The 21,776-nt window shown below is 59.6% G+C and overlaps 2 protein-coding genes across 2 annotated transcripts; both read left to right on the top strand.

Annotated features, from left to right (window-relative positions):
* Positions 1-5,849: 5,849 nt before the first annotated feature.
* On the top strand, positions 5,850-8,796 carry LOC128154749 (SUN domain-containing protein 5-like). Its single transcript, XM_052815793.1, has 5 exons — positions 5,850-5,916; positions 6,474-6,586; positions 7,246-7,413; positions 7,774-7,863; positions 8,653-8,796. Exons 1-5 carry the CDS (start codon positions 5,889-5,891, stop codon positions 8,767-8,769), a joined length of 516 nt encoding a protein of 171 aa, XP_052671753.1. The 5' UTR covers positions 5,850-5,888; the 3' UTR covers positions 8,770-8,796.
* An 8,684-nt stretch (positions 8,797-17,480) lies between these two features.
* On the top strand, positions 17,481-20,427 carry LOC128154753 (SUN domain-containing protein 5-like). The gene is made up of 5 exons (XM_052815801.1): positions 17,481-17,547; positions 18,105-18,217; positions 18,877-19,044; positions 19,405-19,494; positions 20,284-20,427. The coding sequence occupies exons 1-5, from the start codon at positions 17,520-17,522 to the stop codon at positions 20,398-20,400; spliced, it is 516 nt and encodes a 171-aa protein (XP_052671761.1). The 5' UTR covers positions 17,481-17,519; the 3' UTR covers positions 20,401-20,427.
* Positions 20,428-21,776: the final 1,349 nt, after the last annotated feature.

Below are 21,776 nucleotides of genomic sequence, written 5' to 3'. Positions count from 1 at the left end.
CCTTAAGTTCTGCTGAGCTTTGTGATTAAAACCTGCCAGGGCCAGCTAACTAGGAAGAAGAGATGAACCACCCCTGAGATGACCCGCACTGCGCGTGCCTTAAGAGAGAGTTCAATTAGCGGACACCAAGAAAATGACCACCAGAGGGTTTCAAAGACCCCAAAAGACCACCGACCCATTTAATAGCGCATGCCCCAAAGGGCGGACACTATGTAAATAATTTCTGGGAAATTACATGAATAGGTACAACAGTTTGGGGAAATGTAATGAATATGTATATATTAGAACAATATAAGCTTTGCTTGCTGTGGGTAACGGTATGCACGCAAGGAGGAGCTATGCCCCGTGCATCCAGCGCTGCAATAAAGAATGCCTGCTTTCTAAGACTCCAAAACTGAGCCTTAGAGAGTTTCTTCGACCGGCTTTTTCGGTAGCAATTGTAGTTGTCACGTGAGGTTAGTAGGGTTGCTGGGTCATCCCAGAGAAGCCACTGGGGTCTCTAGGTCAGCCCAGAGGAGCTGTTGTGCATCTTGTTGAGGAGAAGGGGGCACGGTGGCCCTGGGCAGTTGCCCACAGGCCACCGTGGGAGGCGGAGTCCCCCCGTGTCAATGTGGAGCCTGAGGGGCCCAGCCCCAGGCGGGATGCTGCCATCGCTGCCCGATCCCACAGGAACCCCCTTCCAGAGCTGGACAAGGGAAGCCCGTTCCTACCCAGAGGATCACACCCAAATACCGCCCAACTGCCCGAGTGCGAGAGCCGCCCAGCCTGCCGCAAGGCCCCCAGGCGCCCTTTGCTGCCAGGGCCCTCCTGCCATCAATGGCACTGGCAGCTCTGCTGCCTGGACGGCCCACTGCACGGGGGCGGCCCAGGGGTCCAGGCAGGCCTGGGCTGCCCATGGGGAAACGGGCACCTCGTGCTCCCCTGCAAAAGCGGGTGGCATGGCTGGGTAAGCTGCAGCCCCGCACCGCCCCAGCGCAGCTTGGGCCTGCACCGGCGTGGGACTCCCACCGGCCAGTGAGGGGGGACATGGCGGGGCTGTGCTCCATGCGCCCTGTGTCCCCGTGCTGCCATGCTGGGACCCTGGTACAGGCCGCGCTGCCCAGTGGTCCCAGCGCAGCCCGTGGCCCTGCGCAGGGACCCTCCTGGGCCCTCGTGAGACAAGGAAGGAGCCCACTCCTATTTCAAACGAGGGAAGTCAAGCCAGAATCAGCAAGGGCGAGAAACAAAACGGTCCTTGTTAACCAAGACGTACCGCTGGGCCCCTGACAGCACATCTGGGCTATTGGGTTTTTCTCCTTGGCGCACGAAACGGTTGCAAGGGGAGAAACGCCGCCGGAAGCATGGGGCGAGAGCAAAGTCCCCTTTCCAGCGCCCTTTCTGGTTACCCGAGGATGCCCGGGAGAGCTGGAACCCTCCCCGGCAGGCCAGGCCAGGCCAGGCAGCCAGACCCGGCAGGGGAGCGTGGCAGGGTTCGGGGGGGCCCACAGGCATGGGCTCCCACCGCCCGGGAGGGCCGCAGCCGTCTTGCCCCAGGGGAGACCACGGGGTCTCCCTGCCCTGCTCAGCCCTGGGGAGCCCCATTGTGACGTCAGAGCCACTGCCACTGTGAGGTCAGAGCTGGCCGCCCACACAGCCCTGTGGCGGGCCAGGAAGGATCCCACAGCTGCCGTGTGGCTGTTGCCCTGGGCAGGCGCACTCCTGCTGGGGGGCAGCGTGGGGCTGCTGCCACCGGCGCTGGTTTTGCCCGGACAGGCCGCACTGCTGGGGCTGAGGAGGAGGAAGAGCTGAGCGGGGAGCCTGCCTTTGCCCAGGGATGGCGAGGAGAAAGGCCCCCCAGAGAAGACGCCAAGGGGCCTCCGAAGGCTCCTTGGGGAATGAGGCCGACCAACAGCCGGCAGGAGAGGCAGCGGGGCCGAGCCGCTGCCAGACGAGTAGGTACGAAGTGGGCTGCTCCTGCCCGGGGCTTCAGGTTAGGGTGGTAGCACGGACGTGGCCTAGCACGGTCAGTGGGGAAGCATGGGGAAGCCGACAGAGGTTTTCTGAAGAGCCCCGTGGCTTGCAAAGCCCCCGTCTGTGGGGATGGGTCTGGGCTGAAAGCCCGGCTCTCTCTCCCGGCCAAAAGCCAGGGTGCGGCAGGGGCTTTTGGGGAGGCGGTAGCCTCGTGCTGCAGGGGTCGGAGCGCAGCCCTGCTAGCAGCACAGGGAGATTTTGCTGCGCGGGGGGGCCAAGCCCCTGGGACCTGAGACTGGCCCCCTCGGGACGCTGAGGCACAGTCCTGCCTGGCTGAGGGGGGCAGCTGTGCAGAGAGGAGAGGGGCTGGGAGACCGGCAGTGCCCAGGGAAGAAGTGGGGGGCCGCGGTGGGGGACAGCAGCCTGTGCCCCCTCCCCGAACGGCCACTGAGAGGTGCCTGCCAAGGGGCGGGTTAGTGCCAGGGCCCAGGGAGCAGGGAGGGACGGGGTGGGAATCGGGCTGTGCTGCCGGGTCGGCTTCCCAAGGCGGGGGACTGCCGCTGCCAGCTTGCTTCCTCTTCTCCCGCTGCAGGCCTGTAAAGCAAAGGATGGGGAAAGGAGAGGAGGGGACCCCTAGAAGCAGCCCAGCTGTGCTGCCCTCTCTCGCTGCTGCTGGGACGGCCCGTCCTCTGGCAAGGGCCTCCGCTCAGGCTACTCCTGAGCCCACCTCGGCTCCCGTGGCGTGGGGACGGTGGGCAACCGGCATTTGTCTTTTTCCTCCCACAGTAACCTCTGCATAGAGATGGAGGTGCTGACCCTGCCTTCGATGCCAGCTGCCGGCTCAGCCATTCAAGGGCCTGCCAAGTGGCGCGACAAGGCCACAGAAATTGCAAGTAAGCTCAGCACTGCTGCTTGCCGCGAAGTCCTCTGGGGTGAACTTGGAGAGCTGCAGTGTGCCAGAGCTCTGGCCAGATGTCACAAGTGGCAGGAGAAGTGCAGGCTGCCCTGCTGCTCTTTGCCCCAGGGAGGGAGTGGGTAGGACTCGGTGCCCGCCTCCCCACAGGGAGCTGCAACACGTGTGGCTGGGCATCCTAGTGAAGAGACCTCAAGAGACAGGCCTAACTTTTGTCTGGTTTCTTTGCCCAGGGACGGCCTTCAGCCTTGCTTGCCAGCCGGCAGGTGCCCTTGTCTCCCTGTGGAGACACATGCTGAGCACACGCGTCTTCGCCGTGTACGTACTACATGTTTCTGCTGTGGACGGGGGGAGAAAGGGGATGTCTGAGGGTCAGTGCAAGCCAAGGGGAGGGCAGAGGGTGTTGCCCAGCCAGCAGCTGGGGCTCCCACTCGGGCGCTGCTCGTGCTGTGGCCAAGAGCAAAGCCCCTCGGCAGTCTCACTCCCACGCATTTGCTGGAGCCCCAAACTTTGGCTGCGGTAGGACAAACTGCCACGTAGCCGGACGCTCGGGTGCGGAGCCAAGCCTCTGCAGGGAAGGGTTTTCCCCAGCTCCAGCAAGAGACCGTGTGGGTCGGGGAGGGCTCTGGGAGGAAAGCCAGACAAGGCTCCTGTGCTTCCCCGCTGTGCGGCAAAACAGCCCTGAGAGAGATCGGTGTGATCGCAAGTGAGAACAGGCGTGCTTTCTCAGCCAAAGAGAGAGCGGGGTCCACACCAGAAAGACTGCTGAGAAGCTGAAAAGCAGGTCTTCATTTGCTCGACCTCTTTACCTCCCGGGATCATTTGCATTCCCTTTCGGAAGGTGCTCCTGGAGCCCGCCCTTTGGGGAAGATCTGCCGGCAGCGTTGAACGGTGTGGACAGAAATCGTGTTCCTCCTGGGCGCTGCTCTGTCAGCTCTCCTGTCAGCAGCAGGCTTCCAGAACGGTGGCTTTTTGGCCTGAAAAGGGAAATCTACCTGTGCAGGGGCTCGCCCGAGACTTGGGTCATTGACAGCCACAGGACTCCCTCTTTTCCAGGCAAAAGATGGCCCTACAGAAGAGGTTCTTGAAAGTTGTCATCTTGTTGCTCCCAGTGGCTCTTGGTGAGTTCCCATGGGCAAACACCCGAGAGCGACAGCCTGGCTGTGCTGGATGCCAGCTTTCAGCTGGCCAGCTTTCCTTTTGGGCCAGTATGGGCGGAAACTCCCGTGGCCCAAGTGCTTCGTGAGTATGTCCTTGACTGGGACCGGCTTTCGGACTACCAGGAAGACTGGCAGTCTCCCAGCCGTGCTGCTGCTCTGGCCGCTGGTCCGAATGGCTTGCTTAGTCTGCAAGTCTGCGAGAGAAGGGTGTAGGTTTCCAAGCCCGAACTGGGGATTCCCAGAGGGGAGGGGCCATGCAGGGGGGCCGATGGAGAGGTACCTCTCCTAGCCCATGCAGCCTGGTCTTGGTGCTCGCTGAAGCAGTGAGGGGAGATGGGGAATAGCTCTGGGGCACCGAGCACACCTGAAGATCACGCCTGCGCAGTGCCCTCAAGCCTGGGCTGATGACCCCCAGTCAGAGGCGCGTCCTCTCTCTGCACCCCACGTTCCCCACCTCCTCAGCTAACCTGCTGCCCCACCCCCCAAGGCAACAGGGAGGAGACAAGGGGACTGCAGGGTTCGCTGGCAACCCTAGTCAGATAACCGTCTCTTGGTGATGTGAATTGCAGCTGGCGTTTACTGCAGGACCTCACTGCCACTGTGGACCTGGACCATGCGGGCCAAGGGACTGATGGAGGTCGGTGACTCTTGTGGGACGGGCACCTCCTGCAAGGGAGCGTTGCTGACAGTGGCTGGATAAATCACGGGCTCTTCTGCTTCCATGCAGGGTGACCCAAAGAAGCAGCAGCTTGTGCCGTGTCTTCCTAGGGAAGCCTCTCCTGGGAAGCCCCGGCAGCTCTGGTAGTGGATGCTCTAACGGAGCGTTTTTCCCTTTCAGGAGCTGACGTGTGAGTCTGCAGCAGAATGGAAGATGCAGCGGTAAGAGATGTTGCCTGAGCTGGAACTGGCTCTGTGCAGAAGCGTCAGCCGACCTCGTGCTAGCTGCACTCATTTTCCTAACAGCCAGGGCTCCCGTGCTTCCCCCCTGCCTTTGCCTTTTGCTCAACCTGGTGCAGAAGGGAAGCACTCGCAAAGCAGGGAAAGCACCTGTGTCTCTCCTCCTTGCTGAGCTCAGACACCCCCCCAGAGGGGATGGGCTGCTCTCTGACAAGATCTGCTTTCTTGTTCCTGCAGGCACTTGTGCGCTTTGTTGGCGGAGCAAAACCAGAAGATGCAGCTTCTTCTGGAGGAGGTGGCTCAACTGAGGGCGGAGATCAGCAGTGCCAAGAAGGTGAGCCTGCGTTTTGGGGAAGGAGGCTTGGCTGGGCAGAACCCCCCGAGAAGGTACTCCGTGGGGTTGTTGGTGGGGTCGGACTGCTGACTGCAGCAACCCAGCCTTTACCCCAGGGGCTTTGCTGGGTGAGCTTCTGCGCTGCACAGGCCCTTCTCCAGCCCCAGTCTAACCGGGCCGCTTCAGGCAGCGGAGAACTCCCGACAGCCTTCCCTTGGCACACCATTGCCTCTGGCTGCTCTGGCCGGGCCCCTGAGGCAGTGGTGAGACCCAGGCACGCTCACGGGGCCAGCCATCGCTTGCAGGGCCTGAGCCCGGCTCCCGGCTGACCTGGAGAGCGTGGAGGGTGGGGACGAGGGTGTGGGGACCCTCGTCAACCCACCTCGGGGCCACAGCCACAGATACTGTTCCTCAGTCCTCGCGGCTCATGTCAGCAGCAGAGAGTCTTGCATCTCCGTGGACAAGGCTTGCCTTGCATTTCTGACGCTGACCCTTTGCCTCCGCGGGCGCTAGTAGCCACGCTGAACTGCCCGCTGATGCGGTCCTTTTCTGTGTTCCTTTATGGCAGCGTTCCCAGGAAGGTGAGGAAGTGAACCAGGCAGCGTCCAAGACGGCTTTGGAAGTCTATGTCGAGATGTCTGACTGGGCCCTGAAAAGCTCTGGTATGGACACAAGCAGCCCAGTCTCCTTGCCCTGCGCTTGTCTGTAGCGCTCCCCAGAGGAGCCTGTGCTCCAGGCGCTGCTCTCCAAAGTGGGGGAGCTTCAACGCTTCACGGGGTCCAAGAGCAAAGCTGTGGCAGAGTGGGTCTCTCAGACTCCCTCCCAGTCCTGCCCTCGGCCTCCGCACGCGTGCCTCTGGTGCTGCCCTGGCACGCGTTCCTGTGCTGATGGAGGGGCTCTCTTCCTCTCCCCTGCATTTGAAAAGGGAATGGCTGGGCCGTCCTTTGCTGCCCACGCAGCAAGCCCTCAGCTTTGGTCTGCTGTCATTCACACGGGCACCTGCTGTCTCCCAGACCCCTCAGACCTTCTCCTCGTGGCACTGTGAGAGAAGAAGTCACCAGGCACGTGGATGCCGTCGTTCCCCTGCGCAGCTGGGCACCCCCACCAGCGTGGTGACTGACAGACGTGGAGCTGGCCGGCGGCGGCACAAATAGTGTCTGAGCACCAAGTCCTCCTCGTCTGTGGCCTCTTGCAGTCACCTGCTCTCCCTTCCTTACAGGTGCCACCATCGACATGCAGAGAACTTCTGAGACCTACAACTGCAAAGAGAATTGGGGCTGCAGGGTTTTATGGTTCTTTCGCCCTGCCAACCCTCCTGATACTATCTTGCAGGTATCGTAGCAGAAATCATCAGTGCTGGTTTCCTTCCTTTTCCCTTCCTTCCTCCCTTCCTCCCTTCCTTCCTTCCTTCCTTCCTTCCTTCCTGTGAAGTTGGGGACCAACCTCAGGGGCTTTCCCCTCAGTCCAGTGGTACTGCTCAAGCTCAGCGTGTTGATCAGGTTCCTGAAACCAAAGCTCAAACACAGGGCTGGGCTTGCTAGAAAGAAATCAGTGGTTCCCCTCAGGAGGGGAACAGAGCTGAACTGAGCTGAACTGCTGCATCTCACCCATAGTCCTCTGCCACAGCTGAGTGAAAGAGCTTCTCCCTGGTGACCCCGTTTCCACACTCATCCCTAACAGCGCCTTTTCAGGGGTGGGAGGCGGGAGGTGGGGGGTGCCCTGCAGAGCCACTGGGCAGAGACGTGTTTCTGCTCGGCCCTGACTAGGATGGTTTCCTAAGCGGTATTCTCCTCTGCGCCATAATACTGAGAGCCCCCTTTGTCAGGCAGGGAAGAAGGCCTCCTGCCTTTGTCCATTTCCTCACAGGCGCCTCACTTTCGAGCTGAAATAGACCCCACAGACGCACCGGTGCCTAAGCTTCAAGCTACGTGGGCAGCTGTGTTGGCCCCAACACTCTCTCACCCTTCATCGCTCTCGCGTTCTGGTTGCAGCCGGATCTTTCCCCAGGAGACTGCTGGCCTTTACAAGGGCCTCAGGGCCAGGTGGTCATCAGGTTGCCAGCACGAGTCCACCTGACCGCCGTCACGATGCAGCACATCTACAAAGAGGTCTCTCCATCTGGGACCGTCACCAGCGCGCCCAGAGACGTCGCTGTCTTTGTAAGTCTCTGCTGGGCGCTTCTGGTGGGGATCTGGCCCCGGGGAAAAGCCATGACCGGGTCTTGCTTGCTTGTGTGCATCCACGGAGCTTTGTGTCCTGCTCTCTCCTGAGCACTGCAGTGCCCCAGCGGGATACTTCAAAGGCTCTAGAGGTTTCATCCCTCTTAAGACTTGTTCTGGCCAAGCACCTGGGGGTTCTTGACCAAAACTCAAGGCAGAGACTGAGCTGCGCCCTAACCAGTGCTAGACTACTGCTAGAGCCGCAGGAGAGGCTGGGCAGATAACAGGGCCGATCCAGCGCGTACGTTCCCTCTTTGTCGGGATGAGTCTGAGCTGCTCTCCTTGTGCTTTGCCCCCGAGGGAGTGGATGCGGACGGAGAAGAGGAAACTCTCCTTGGGACGTTCACGTACAACGTGGAAAAAGAGGCCACTCAGACCTTCCCTCTGAAGGTAGGGTCCAGGCACGGGGACAAGAGCAAAACAGGTTTGCCTGCAAGTCCATGGCAGGAAGAGAGTGAATGCTTTCTCCCTGGGCAGAGGGGCCCGGACCACCGCTGAGAGAGACCCGGCGGGGTTGGGAGGGCTGAGTAGCACGCGGTGGTGGCAGCAAAAGGATAGCAAGGGCAGGGCAGGGCCAGGCCCGTGGGAGCACGAGTCCTGAGAGATCCCTGGCTGCACCCACTGCCTTCAGCAGAGCCAGCTGCACACGCGGCCACTCCACCCAAGCAACGGCTTTGTGCCGTGGAGAAATGGACGCCTGGCGGCGAAAGCCGTCGGGCAGCACCGCCGCTCCATCCTGTGGCCTGCTGGCAGGCTGGACAGTGTCCTCTCCTCCCAGCATAGCATGCCCCTTCTCTCCCGGTGCTCTCACGCCTGCCGGGAGGAAAGCAGGCAGAGCAGACAGCGGGAGCTTGGTGGCCTTGCATGCCGGCTGCCCCCTGCATAGGAGCACCTCCCCGGCCTCTCTGTCAGCACAGAGCAAGCAGCAGAGGGAAGGGGCAGAGGGAAGGGAGACGCAGCCCCAGCCGGGCCGGCATGCAGAGGATGCCAGCCAGGTGCCTTCCCCCTCCCCGTCTCCCCAGCCTGCCCAGCAGCCCCGGTGCCAGCAGCGAGCCTCACATTTCCACAGCCGCTTCCAAGAGCTTCCTCCTGAGCAGGAGCAGGGCTGGCAGGGGGAGATACGTTGGTTGCATTGTCGCTCTTAACGTCCCCGTTTCCTTTTCCCTCTTTTCTTCGCAGGACGCGCCGCTTCCCAGAGCCTTTTCATATATCAAACTTCTCGTGAAGAGCAACTGGGGAAACCCAGCGTACACCTGCATTTATCGAGTGCAGGTTCACGGGAAGATGGCAAACTAGAAAGCCTCAGCCGCAACCCAAGAAGAAAAAGCAAGACAGACGTAAAAAAGCGAAGAAAAACGGGGGCGGGGGGGAAATAAAACAAAAGAAGAAGATGTGGCAATTGAGATCGGCGTAGAAGACCTGTCTCCAAAGTGGGGTGCGCAAGAAGGTCCATTGGGGGGCGGGCGGGAGTGTGTGGAAAAGGTCAGAACGTGATTGTTTCCTAAAACAGAGGGCGATATTAAGCATTCCTAAGATTTAACCTAGCGAGGAGGCTCCGCAAGGAGCACCAGCCTCGGGCAGGCAGAAGGACCCGGCTTCTGTTACGAGCAGGGAGACTGCCACCCGCCCCCAGAGCCGGCTCTGCAGGAGCTCTCCCAGGAGCCCGCCCACCCTCGTCCGGGCTTCTCGGCCAATGGCGCCCGCCAGGCGGTGACAGGCAGGGCCCCCCGCCAGCCACTGCAGAGCCCTTCTCTGGCCCCGCCCCGCCCCGCCCCGGCCCCGCTGGCGTTGCAACTGGGCAGCCTGCAGGCGCGGGTTGCGGGCCGAGCCCCGAGCCTCGAGCCTTGGTGTCGTCCCCAAAGGGGGTGTCGGTACGCGGTGTGCAATGAGCCAGTCTCACGCACAGAGACGAGATATTGTTGATTACAAAGCTGTGCAAGTTTGGGTGCTAGGTGGTAGCTCCACAAAGCTAGCACGCCTGGGGATTCTCCAGAGTTCCTTTTATATACATCCTTATCAGTTGGTAGGTTTCCTCAGACTGCCCTCTAATGCCCATCGGTTAGTAAGTTGCATATGGTTACACAATCTTTACTCTTACCACGCGTGCTCTGTGAGTAAGGGTCTCCGCCTGGGCCGGGGTCTCCTGCCCAGTGGGTGTCATTTTCAGCATTACAATGAGGGTAGTTTGCTTAAGGACCCAGTTTAGCTGACTATCCAAAACGAAGTATGTGATAAATGATTTAGTCCCAAACCGGATTTTAATTAAAGTTTACAATTTATTAAATGAATAAAGGCAAGCAAACAGCGCTGGGCGCGCCGGGAGCCTCTGCTCTACCAAGACGCGTGCTGTGAAAAACAACACAGCTTCTTTTACAGTCTAGCATTAGTTACATATTCATAATAGGCGTGTTCTCCCTAAAAAACTTTCCACCTCCTGGCTGCGCAGGTGCAGTAGTTCTTTTTGTATCTTTTCAAACTCTCCCCAGCAACCAGGGGGTCCTCCAGGCAATGCATCTCCGACCAGGCTCCCCCACTGCTCAGGCACAACAGCAGACATCTTGTGTAACAGCCGACACCCTGCACAATACCAGCTGTGGCTACCAAAACCCAAACAAGTTCAACAGCAAGACATAGCAGACACTTCCCTTTTAACAAATGCATATAACAAATTGCTTATACACAGTTATCTCAATACACCCCATACTCACACATACCAAGGGTCACCCCGTTCACAACATCGTTCAACACCATGACAAATGCCTCAGTTCTCCCTTAAGATCTCTTGCTTAACACTGTGTAGTTAATCAGCTCAAAACCAGTTTTGAGCTAGCAAAAAAAGAACTATATACATGCTATCTGTTTCCCCTCGGTCTGCGGTTATACAAAGACCGACAAAGTGGTTAAAGATTATAAATTCAGCGAGGGTCACATTTTACTATGCGACTCTAGCATTGTTTTATATTGACACGAATCAGGTGAACACATTTCACAAAGTATAAACCTGATAATTAGAATAGGTACAGCTGACATATTTTCCAGGATGTTCCTTCTTCAAGGATAGCCAACTCCTCATGAGAAGTTCTCTAACTCATGGCTTCTAACAACCTCAGGGACGGTCACCCTGATCCTAGACATTGTGCACCTATTTGGTTTTCTTAGTGTGTGCGACATCTAACTTCACTAAATTCTTCATCAATTTTTAACCCTCTACTTGCGTAGATAACATTGGGACAGCTCTTCGGGGCTCCCCGGGCCGGGGGTTGGCAGCTCCTCCCTCACTTTCCCGACAGCGGGGCCGGAGGAGCAGACGGAACGGTTTGGCCTAGCACCTTCCCGGCATCCGGGCTGTTGGTTTGTCGGTGAACCCGTCGTTTCTGTAAAACGGGTGTGGGGAGCCTGTCTGACTGGCCTGTCGGAAAGCCCATTCCTCAGCCCATGAACGTCCCCGTTCTAGATCTCGCCACTCTCTGTCGGGGGTCCTTTTGTGTCACATTGATAAGTGTCGACGGGGAATTTTCGAGCGTTTTGCCCCGTGTTATTCTGACCTCCCCGTGGCATTTGGACGACCCTGACCTGTCGCTCCTTTTGACGGACCACCGTCTCTGGGGCTCCCAGAAAGGCTGTCCAGTTCTGCAGCCCTTGAGGTGTTCCCGTCGTGGGCTCCACCCAGGTTAGGGTTGGGTTGCATAAGGTTAGGCTCTTTGGTCCCCCAGGCGCTGCAACACTTTGGTTTTCCCTCCCGCTGTTGCTACTGGGGACATCGTGTCTGGGGGTGTGGCGCCTTCTCCATTACGGACATCCCGGGCAGCCAGTCTCGCTGTCCACTCGGAAAGCTCGTCCAAAGGATTGCAGGGATGGGGAAGGTTAGCAGCCCACGTTCCTGGCGGCTGTCTAACAGCATGTAGTATTGGGAGGGCGTCAGGGTAGCGGGAGCATTCCCTGGGTGTTGTCGGAGGATCCCAAGGGGTTCCTGAGAGGTGGGGCTGGTGGGTGGGCGTGCCAGGGTGCTATTGTGATGCCTTGAATGAAGGCTGGAGCTGAAAGACTCCATTGTATTTTGTAGCGCTTTTAATTTGTGCTTGCTTGAGCGACTTTGAAGCTTTTGGTATGTAAGAAAACCTTGAGGTTTGTTAACAGTATGCACAAATAGATGAGAAGCCTTAAGTTCTGCTGAGCTTTGTGATTAAAACCTGCCAGGGCCAGCTAACTAGGAAGAAGAGATGAACCACCCCTGAGATGACCCGCACTGCGCGTGCCTTAAGAGAGAGTTCAATTAGCGGACACCAAGAAAATGACCACCAGAGGGTTTCAAAGACCCCAAAAGACCACCGACCCATTTAATAGCGCATGCCCCAAAGGGCGGACACTATGTAAATAATTTCTGGGAAATTACATGAATAGGTACAACAGTTTGGGGAAATGTAATGAATATGTATATATTAGAACAATATAAGCTTTGCTTGCTGTGGGTAACGGTATGCACGCAAGGAGGAGCTATGCCCCGTGCATCCAGCGCTGCAATAAAGAATGCCTGCTTTCTAAGACTCCAAAACTGAGCCTTAGAGAGTTTCTTCGACCGGCTTTTTCGGTAGCAATTGTAGTTGTCACGTGAGGTTAGTAGGGTTGCTGGGTCATCCCAGAGAAGCCACTGGGGTCTCTAGGTCAGCCCAGAGGAGCTGTTGTGCATCTTGTTGAGGAGAAGGGGGCACGGTGGCCCTGGGCAGTTGCCCACAGGCCACCGTGGGAGGCGGAGTCCCCCCGTGTCAATGTGGAGCCTGAGGGGCCCAGCCCCAGGCGGGATGCTGCCATCGCTGCCCGATCCCACAGGAACCCCCTTCCAGAGCTGGACAAGGGAAGCCCGTTCCTACCCAGAGGATCACACCCAAATACCGCCCAACTGCCCGAGTGCGAGAGCCGCCCAGCCTGCCGCAAGGCCCCCAGGCGCCCTTTGCTGCCAGGGCCCTCCTGCCATCAATGGCACTGGCAGCTCTGCTGCCTGGACGGCCCACTGCACGGGGGCGGCCCAGGGGTCCGGGCAGGCCTGGGCTGCCCATGGGGAAACGGGCACCTCGTGCTCCCCTGCAAAAGCGGGTGGCATGGCTGGGTAAGCTGCAGCCCCGCACCGCCCCAGCGCAGCTTGGGCCTGCACCGGCGTGGGACTCCCACCGGCCAGTGAGGGGGGACATGGCGGGGCTGTGCTCCATGCGCCCTGTGTCCCCGTGCTGCCATGCTGGGACCCTGGTACAGGCCGCGCTGCCCAGTGGTCCCAGCGCAGCCCGTGGCCCTGCGCAGGGACCCTCCTGGGCCCTCGTGAGACAAGGAAGGAGCCCACTCCTATTTCAAACGAGGGAAGTCAAGCCAGAATCAGCAAGGGCGAGAAACAAAACGGTCCTTGTTAACCAAGACGTACCGCTGGGCCCCTGACAGCACATCTGGGCTATTGGGTTTTTCTCCTTGGCGCACGAAACGGTTGCAAGGGGAGAAACGCCGCCGGAAGCATGGGGCGAGAGCAAAGTCCCCTTTCCAGCGCCCTTTCTGGTTACCCGAGGATGCCCGGGAGAGCTGGAACCCTCCCCGGCAGGCCAGGCCAGGCCAGGCAGCCAGACCCGGCAGGGGAGCGTGGCAGGGTTCGGGGGGGCCCACAGGCATGGGCTCCCACCGCCCGGGAGGGCCGCAGCCGTCTTGCCCCAGGGGAGACCACGGGGTCTCCCTGCCCTGCTCAGCCCTGGGGAGCCCCATTGTGACGTCAGAGCCACTGCCACTGTGAGGTCAGAGCTGGCCGCCCACACAGCCCTGTGGCGGGCCAGGAAGGATCCCACAGCTGCCGTGTGGCTGTTGCCCTGGGCAGGCGCACTCCTGCTGGGGGGCAGCGTGGGGCTGCTGCCACCGGCGCTGGTTTTGCCCGGACAGGCCGCACTGCTGGGGCTGAGGAGGAGGAAGAGCTGAGCGGGGAGCCTGCCTTTGCCCAGGGATGGCGAGGAGAAAGGCCCCCCAGAGAAGACGCCAAGGGGCCTCCGAAGGCTCCTTGGGGAATGAGGCCGACCAACAGCCGGCAGGAGAGGCAGCGGGGCCGAGCCGCTGCCAGACGAGTAGGTACGAAGTGGGCTGCTCCTGCCCGGGGCTTCAGGTTAGGGTGGTAGCACGGACGTGGCCTAGCACGGTCAGTGGGGAAGCATGGGGAAGCCGACAGAGGTTTTCTGAAGAGCCCCGTGGCTTGCAAAGCCCCCGTCTGTGGGGATGGGTCTGGGCTGAAAGCCCGGCTCTCTCTCCCGGCCAAAAGCCAGGGTGCGGCAGGGGCTTTTGGGGAGGCGGTAGCCTCGTGCTGCAGGGGTCGGAGCCCAGCCCTGCTAGCAGCACAGGGAGATTTTGCTGCGCGGGGGGGCCAAGCCCCTGGGACCTGAGACTGGCCCCCTCGGGACGCTGAGGCACAGTCCTGCCTGGCTGAGGGGGGCAGCTGTGCAGAGAGGAGAGGGGCTGGGAGACCGGCAGTGCCCAGGGAAGAAGTGGGGGGCCGCGGTGGGGGACAGCAGCCTGTGCCCCCTCCCCGAACGGCCACTGAGAGGTGCCTGCCAAGGGGCGGGTTAGTGCCAGGGCCCAGGGAGCAGGGAGGGACGGGGTGGGAATCGGGCTGTGCTGCCGGGTCGGCTTCCCAAGGCGGGGGACTGCCGCTGCCAGCTTGCTTCCTCTTCTCCCGCTGCAGGCCTGTAAAGCAAAGGATGGGGAAAGGAGAGGAGGGGACCCCTAGAAGCAGCCCAGCTGTGCTGCCCTCTCTCGCTGCTGCTGGGACGGCCCGTCCTCTGGCAAGGGCCTCCGCTCAGGCTACTCCTGAGCCCACCTCGGCTCCCGTGGCGTGGGGACGGTGGGCAACCGGCATTTGTCTTTTTCCTCCCACAGTAACCTCTGCATAGAGATGGAGGTGCTGACCCTGCCTTCGATGCCAGCTGCCGGCTCAGCCATTCAAGGGCCTGCCAAGTGGCGCGACAAGGCCACAGAAATTGCAAGTAAGCTCAGCACTGCTGCTTGCCGCGAAGTCCTCTGGGGTGAACTTGGAGAGCTGCAGTGTGCCAGAGCTCTGGCCAGATGTCACAAGTGGCAGGAGAAGTGCAGGCTGCCCTGCTGCTCTTTGCCCCAGGGAGGGAGTGGGTAGGACTCGGTGCCCGCCTCCCCACAGGGAGCTGCAACACGTGTGGCTGGGCATCCTAGTGAAGAGACCTCAAGAGACAGGCCTAACTTTTGTCTGGTTTCTTTGCCCAGGGACGGCCTTCAGCCTTGCTTGCCAGCCGGCAGGTGCCCTTGTCTCCCTGTGGAGACACATGCTGAGCACACGCGTCTTCGCCGTGTACGTACTACATGTTTCTGCTGTGGACGGGGGGAGAAAGGGGATGTCTGAGGGTCAGTGCAAGCCAAGGGGAGGGCAGAGGGTGTTGCCCAGCCAGCAGCTGGGGCTCCCACTCGGGCGCTGCTCGTGCTGTGGCCAAGAGCAAAGCCCCTCGGCAGTCTCACTCCCACGCATTTGCTGGAGCCCCAAACTTTGGCTGCGGTAGGACAAACTGCCACGTAGCCGGACGCTCGGGTGCGGAGCCAAGCCTCTGCAGGGAAGGGTTTTCCCCAGCTCCAGCAAGAGACCGTGTGGGTCGGGGAGGGCTCTGGGAGGAAAGCCAGACAAGGCTCCTGTGCTTCCCCGCTGTGCGGCAAAACAGCCCTGAGAGAGATCGGTGTGATCGCAAGTGAGAACAGGCGTGCTTTCTCAGCCAAAGAGAGAGCGGGGTCCACACCAGAAAGACTGCTGAGAAGCTGAAAAGCAGGTCTTCATTTGCTCGACCTCTTTACCTCCCGGGATCATTTGCATTCCCTTTCGGAAGGTGCTCCTGGAGCCCGCCCTTTGGGGAAGATCTGCCGGCAGCGTTGAACGGTGTGGACAGAAATCGTGTTCCTCCTGGGCGCTGCTCTGTCAGCTCTCCTGTCAGCAGCAGGCTTCCAGAACGGTGGCTTTTTGGCCTGAAAAGGGAAATCTACCTGTGCAGGGGCTCGCCCGAGACTTGGGTCATTGACAGCCACAGGACTCCCTCTTTTCCAGGCAAAAGATGGCCCTACAGAAGAGGTTCTTGAAAGTTGTCATCTTGTTGCTCCCAGTGGCTCTTGGTGAGTTCCCATGGGCAAACACCCGAGAGCGACAGCCTGGCTGTGCTGGATGCCAGCTTTCAGCTGGCCAGCTTTCCTTTTGGGCCAGTATGGGCGGAAACTCCCGTGGCCCAAGTGCTTCGTGAGTATGTCCTTGACTGGGACCGGCTTTCGGACTACCAGGAAGACTGGCAGTCTCCCAGCCGTGCTGCTGCTCTGGCCGCTGGTCCGAATGGCTTGCTTAGTCTGCAAGTCTGCGAGAGAAGGGTGTAGGCTTCCAAGCCCGAACTGGGGATTCCCAGAGGGGAGGGGCCATGCAGGGGGGCCGATGGAGAGGTACCTCTCCTAGCCCATGCAGCCTGGTCTTGGTGCTCGCTGAAGCAGTGAGGGGAGATGGGGAATAGCTCTGGGGCACCGAGCACACCTGAAGATCACGCCTGCGCAGTGCCCTCAAGCCTGGGCTGATGACCCCCAGTCAGAGGCGCGTCCTCTCTCTGCACCCCACGTTCCCCACCTCCTCAGCTAACCTGCTGCCCCACCCCCCAAGGCAACAGGGAGGAGACAAGGGGACTGCAGGGTTCGCTGGCAACCCTAGTCAGATAACCGTCTCTTGGTGATGTGAATTGCAGCTGGCGTTTACTGCAGGACCTCACTGCCACTGTGGACCTGGACCATGCGGGCCAAGGGACTGATGGAGGTCGGTGACTCTTGTGGGACGGGCACCTCCTGCAAGGGAGCGTTGCTGACAGTGGCTGGATAAATCACGGGCTCTTCTGCTTCCATGCAGGGTGACCCAAAGAAGCAGCAGCTTGTGCCGTGTCTTCCTAGGGAAGCCTCTCCTGGGAAGCCCCGGCAGCTCTGGTAGTGGATGCTCTAACGGAGCGTTTTTCCCTTTCAGGAGCTGACGTGTGAGTCTGCAGCAGAATGGAAGATGCAGCGGTAAGAGATGTTGCCTGAGCTGGAACTGGCTCTGTGCAGAAGCGTCAGCCGACCTCGTGCTAGCTGCACTCATTTTCCTAACAGCCAGGGCTCCCGTGCTTCCCCCCTGCCTTTGCCTTTTGCTCAACCTGGTGCAGAAGGGAAGCACTCGCAAAGCAGGGAAAGCACCTGTGTCTCTCCTCCTTGCTGAGCTCAGACACCCCCCCAGAGGGGATGGGCTGCTCTCTGACAAGATCTGCTTTCTTGTTCCTGCAGGCACTTGTGCGCTTTGTTGGCGGAGCAAAACCAGAAGATGCAGCTTCTTCTGGAGGAGGTGGCTCAACTGAGGGCGGAGATCAGCAGTGCCAAGAAGGTGAGCCTGCGTTTTGGGGAAGGAGGCTTGGCTGGGCAGAACCCCCCGAGAAGGTACTCCGTGGGGTTGTTGGTGGGGTCGGACTGCTGACTGCAGCAACCCAGCCTTTACCCCAGGGGCTTTGCTGGGTGAGCTTCTGCGCTGCACAGGCCCTTCTCCAGCCCCAGTCTAACCGGGCCGCTTCAGGCAGCGGAGAACTCCCGACAGCCTTCCCTTGGCACACCATTGCCTCTGGCTGCTCTGGCCGGGCCCCTGAGGCAGTGGTGAGACCCAGGCACGCTCACGGGGCCAGCCATCGCTTGCAGGGCCTGAGCCCGGCTCCCGGCTGACCTGGAGAGCGTGGAGGGTGGGGACGAGGGTGTGGGGACCCTCGTCAACCCACCTCGGGGCCACAGCCACAGATACTGTTCCTCAGTCCTCGCGGCTCATGTCAGCAGCAGAGAGTCTTGCATCTCCGTGGACAAGGCTTGCCTTGCATTTCTGACGCTGACCCTTTGCCTCCGCGGGCGCTAGTAGCCACGCTGAACTGCCCGCTGATGCGGTCCTTTTCTGTGTTCCTTTATGGCAGCGTTCCCAGGAAGGTGAGGAAGTGAACCAGGCAGCGTCCAAGACGGCTTTGGAAGTCTATGTCGAGATGTCTGACTGGGCCCTGAAAAGCTCTGGTATGGACACAAGCAGCCCAGTCTCCTTGCCCTGCGCTTGTCTGTAGCGCTCCCCAGAGGAGCCTGTGCTCCAGGCGCTGCTCTCCAAAGTGGGGGAGCTTCAACGCTTCACGGGGTCCAAGAGCAAAGCTGTGGCAGAGTGGGTCTCTCAGACTCCCTCCCAGTCCTGCCCTCGGCCTCCGCACGCGTGCCTCTGGTGCTGCCCTGGCACGCGTTCCTGTGCTGATGGAGGGGCTCTCTTCCTCTCCCCTGCATTTGAAAAGGGAATGGCTGGGCCGTCCTTTGCTGCCCACGCAGCAAGCCCTCAGCTTTGGTCTGCTGTCATTCACACGGGCACCTGCTGTCTCCCAGACCCCTCAGACCTTCTCCTCGTGGCACTGTGAGAGAAGAAGTCACCAGGCACGTGGATGCCGTCGTTCCCCTGCGCAGCTGGGCACCCCCACCAGCGTGGTGACTGACAGACGTGGAGCTGGCCGGCGGCGGCACAAATAGTGTCTGAGCACCAAGTCCTCCTCGTCTGTGGCCTCTTGCAGTCACCTGCTCTCCCTTCCTTACAGGTGCCACCATCGACATGCAGAGAACTTCTGAGACCTACAACTGCAAAGAGAATTGGGGCTGCAGGGTTTTATGGTTCTTTCGCCCTGCCAACCCTCCTGATACTATCTTGCAGGTATCGTAGCAGAAATCATCAGTGCTGGTTTCCTTCCTTTTCCCTTCCTTCCTCCCTTCCTCCCTTCCTTCCTTCCTTCCTTCCTTCCTTCCTGTGAAGTTGGGGACCAACCTCAGGGGCTTTCCCCTCAGTCCAGTGGTACTGCTCAAGCTCAGCGTGTTGATCAGGTTCCTGAAACCAAAGCTCAAACACAGGGCTGGGCTTGCTAGAAAGAAATCAGTGGTTCCCCTCAGGAGGGGAACAGAGCTGAACTGAGCTGAACTGCTGCATCTCACCCATAGTCCTCTGCCACAGCTGAGTGAAAGAGCTTCTCCCTGGTGACCCCGTTTCCACACTCATCCCTAACAGCGCCTTTTCAGGGGTGGGAGGCGGGAGGTGGGGGGTGCCCTGCAGAGCCACTGGGCAGAGACGTGTTTCTGCTCGGCCCTGACTAGGATGGTTTCCTAAGCGGTATTCTCCTCTGCGCCATAATACTGAGAGCCCCCTTTGTCAGGCAGGGAAGAAGGCCTCCTGCCTTTGTCCATTTCCTCACAGGCGCCTCACTTTCGAGCTGAAATAGACCCCACAGACGCACCGGTGCCTAAGCTTCAAGCTACGTGGGCAGCTGTGTTGGCCCCAACACTCTCTCACCCTTCATCGCTCTCGCGTTCTGGTTGCAGCCGGATCTTTCCCCAGGAGACTGCTGGCCTTTACAAGGGCCTCAGGGCCAGGTGGTCATCAGGTTGCCAGCACGAGTCCACCTGACCGCCGTCACGATGCAGCACATCTACAAAGAGGTCTCTCCATCTGGGACCGTCACCAGCGCGCCCAGAGACGTCGCTGTCTTTGTAAGTCTCTGCTGGGCGCTTCTGGTGGGGATCTGGCCCCGGGGAAAAGCCATGACCGGGTCTTGCTTGCTTGTGTGCATCCACGGAGCTTTGTGTCCTGCTCTCTCCTGAGCACTGCAGTGCCCCAGCGGGATACTTCAAAGGCTCTAGAGGTTTCATCCCTCTTAAGACTTGTTCTGGCCAAGCACCTGGGGGTTCTTGACCAAAACTCAAGGCAGAGACTGAGCTGCGCCCTAACCAGTGCTAGACTACTGCTAGAGCCGCAGGAGAGGCTGGGCAGATAACAGGGCCGATCCAGCGCGTACGTTCCCTCTTTGTCGGGATGAGTCTGAGCTGCTCTCCTTGTGCTTTGCCCCCGAGGGAGTGGATGCGGACGGAGAAGAGGAAACTCTCCTTGGGACGTTCACGTACAACGTGGAAAAAGAGGCCACTCAGACCTTCCCTCTGAAGGTAGGGTCCAGGCACGGGGACAAGAGCAAAACAGGTTTGCCTGCAAGTCCATGGCAGGAAGAGAGTGAATGCTTTCTCCCTGGGCAGAGGGGCCCGGACCACCGCTGAGAGAGACCCGGCGGGGTTGGGAGGGCTGAGTAGCACGCGGTGGTGGCAGCAAAAGGATAGCAAGGGCAGGGCAGGGCCAGGCCCGTGGGAGCACGAGTCCTGAGAGATCCCTGGCTGCACCCACTGCCTTCAGCAGAGCCAGCTGCACACGCGGCCACTCCACCCAAGCAACGGCTTTGTGCCGTGGAGAAATGGACGCCTGGCGGCGAAAGCCGTCGGGCAGCACCGCCGCTCCATCCTGTGGCCTGCTGGCAGGCTGGACAGTGTCCTCTCCTCCCAGCATAGCATGCCCCTTCTCTCCCGGTGCTCTCACGCCTGCCGGGAGGAAAGCAGGCAGAGCAGACAGCGGGAGCTTGGTGGCCTTGCATGCCGGCTGCCCCCTGCATAGGAGCACCTCCCCGGCCTCTCTGTCAGCACAGAGCAAGCAGCAGAGGGAAGGGGCAGAGGGAAGGGAGACGCAGCCCCAGCCGGGCCGGCATGCAGAGGATGCCAGCCAGGTGCCTTCCCCCTCCCCGTCTCCCCAGCCTGCCCAGCAGCCCCGGTGCCAGCAGCGAGCCTCACATTTCCACAGCCGCTTCCAAGAGCTTCCTCCTGAGCAGGAGCAGGGCTGGCAGGGGGAGATACGTTGGTTGCATTGTCGCTCTTAACGTCCCCGTTTCCTTTTCCCTCTTTTCTTCGCAGGACGCGCCGCTTCCCAGAGCCTTTTCATATATCAAACTTCTCGTGAAGAGCAACTGGGGAAACCCAGCGTACACCTGCATTTATCGAGTGCAGGTTCACGGGAAGATGGCAAACTAGAAAGCCTCAGCCGCAACCCAAGAAGAAAAAGCAAGACAGACGTAAAAAAGCGAAGAAAAACGGGGGCGGGGGGGAAATAAAACAAAAGAAGAAGATGTGGCAATTGAGATCGGCGTAGAAGACCTGTCTCCAAAGTGGGGTGCGCAAGAAGGTCCATTGGGGGGCGGGCGGGAGTGTGTGGAAAAGGTCAGAACGTGATTGTTTCCTAAAACAGAGGGCGATATTAAGCATTCCTAAGATTTAACCTAGCGAGGAGGCTCCGCAAGGAGCACCAGCCTCGGGCAGGCAGAAGGACCCGGCTTCTGTTACGAGCAGGGAGACTGCCACCCGCCCCCAGAGCCGGCTCTGCAGGAGCTCTCCCAGGAGCCCGCCCACCCTCGTCCGGGCTTCTCGGCCAATGGCGCCCGCCAGGCGGTGACAGGCAGGGCCCCCCGCCAGCCACTGCAGAGCCCTTCTCTGGCCCCGCCCCGCCCCGCCCCGGCCCCGCTGGCGTTGCAACTGGGCAGCCTGCAGGCGCGGGTTGCGGGCCGAGCCCCGAGCCTCGAGCCTTGGTGTCGTCCCCAAAGGGGGTGTCGGTACGCGGTGTGCAATGAGCCAGTCTCACGCACAGAGACGAGATATTGTTGATTACAAAGCTGTGCAAGTTTGGGTGCTAGGTGGTAGCTCCACAAAGCTAGCACGCCTGGGGATTCTCCAGAGTTCCTTTTATATACATCCTTATCAGTTGGTAGGTTTCCTCAGACTGCCCTCTAATGCCCATCGGTTAGTAAGTTGCATATGGTTACACAATCTTTACTCTTACCACGCGTGCTCTGTGAGTAAGGGTCTCCGCCTGGGCCGGGGTCTCCTGCCCAGTGGGTGTCATTTTCAGCATTACAATGAGGGTAGTTTGCTTAAGGACCCAGTTTAGCTGACTATCCAAAACGAAGTATGTGATAAATGATTTAGTCCCAAACCGGATTTTAATTAAAGTTTACAATTTATTAAATGAATAAAGGCAAGCAAACAGCGCTGGGCGCGCCGGGAGCCTCTGCTCTACCAAGACGCGTGCTGTGAAAAACAACACAGCTTCTTTTACAGTCTAGCATTAGTTACATATTCATAATAGGCGTGTTCTCCCTAAAAAACTTTCCACCTCCTGGCTGCGCAGGTGCAGTAGTTCTTTTTGTATCTTTTCAAACTCTCCCCAGCAACCAGGGGGTCCTCCAGGCAATGCATCTCCGACCAGGCTCCCCCACTGCTCAGGCACAACAGCAGACATCTTGTGTAACAGCCGACACCCTGCACAATACCAGCTGTGGCTACCAAAACCCAAACAAGTTCAACAGCAAGACATAGCAGACACTTCCCTTTTAACAAATGCATATAACAAATTG

This window comes from Harpia harpyja, chromosome 19, assembly GCF_026419915.1.
Source record: "Harpia harpyja isolate bHarHar1 chromosome 19, bHarHar1 primary haplotype, whole genome shotgun sequence".
Lineage (NCBI taxonomy): Eukaryota > Metazoa > Chordata > Aves > Accipitriformes > Accipitridae > Harpia > Harpia harpyja.
The sequence above is the reverse complement of the archived record's forward strand: the minus strand, read 5'-3'. Positions and strand labels throughout refer to the sequence as shown.

Excerpts from the sequence above, each read along its gene's own strand:
- LOC128154749 (XM_052815793.1), top strand. The coding sequence starts at position 5,889 with ATGTCTGACTGGGCCCTGAAAAGCTCTG. Across the intron at positions 6,587-7,245 it reads CTCCTGATACTATCTTGCAG|CCGGATCTTTCCCCAGGAGA; the intron begins GTATCGTAGCAG and ends TTCTGGTTGCAG. Across the intron at positions 7,414-7,773 it reads CCAGAGACGTCGCTGTCTTT|GGAGTGGATGCGGACGGAGA; the intron begins GTAAGTCTCTGC and ends TTTGCCCCCGAG.
- LOC128154753 (XM_052815801.1), top strand. The coding sequence starts at position 17,520 with ATGTCTGACTGGGCCCTGAAAAGCTCTG. Across the intron at positions 17,548-18,104 it reads CTGGGCCCTGAAAAGCTCTG|GTGCCACCATCGACATGCAG; the intron begins GTATGGACACAA and ends CCTTCCTTACAG. Across the intron at positions 19,045-19,404 it reads CCAGAGACGTCGCTGTCTTT|GGAGTGGATGCGGACGGAGA; the intron begins GTAAGTCTCTGC and ends TTTGCCCCCGAG.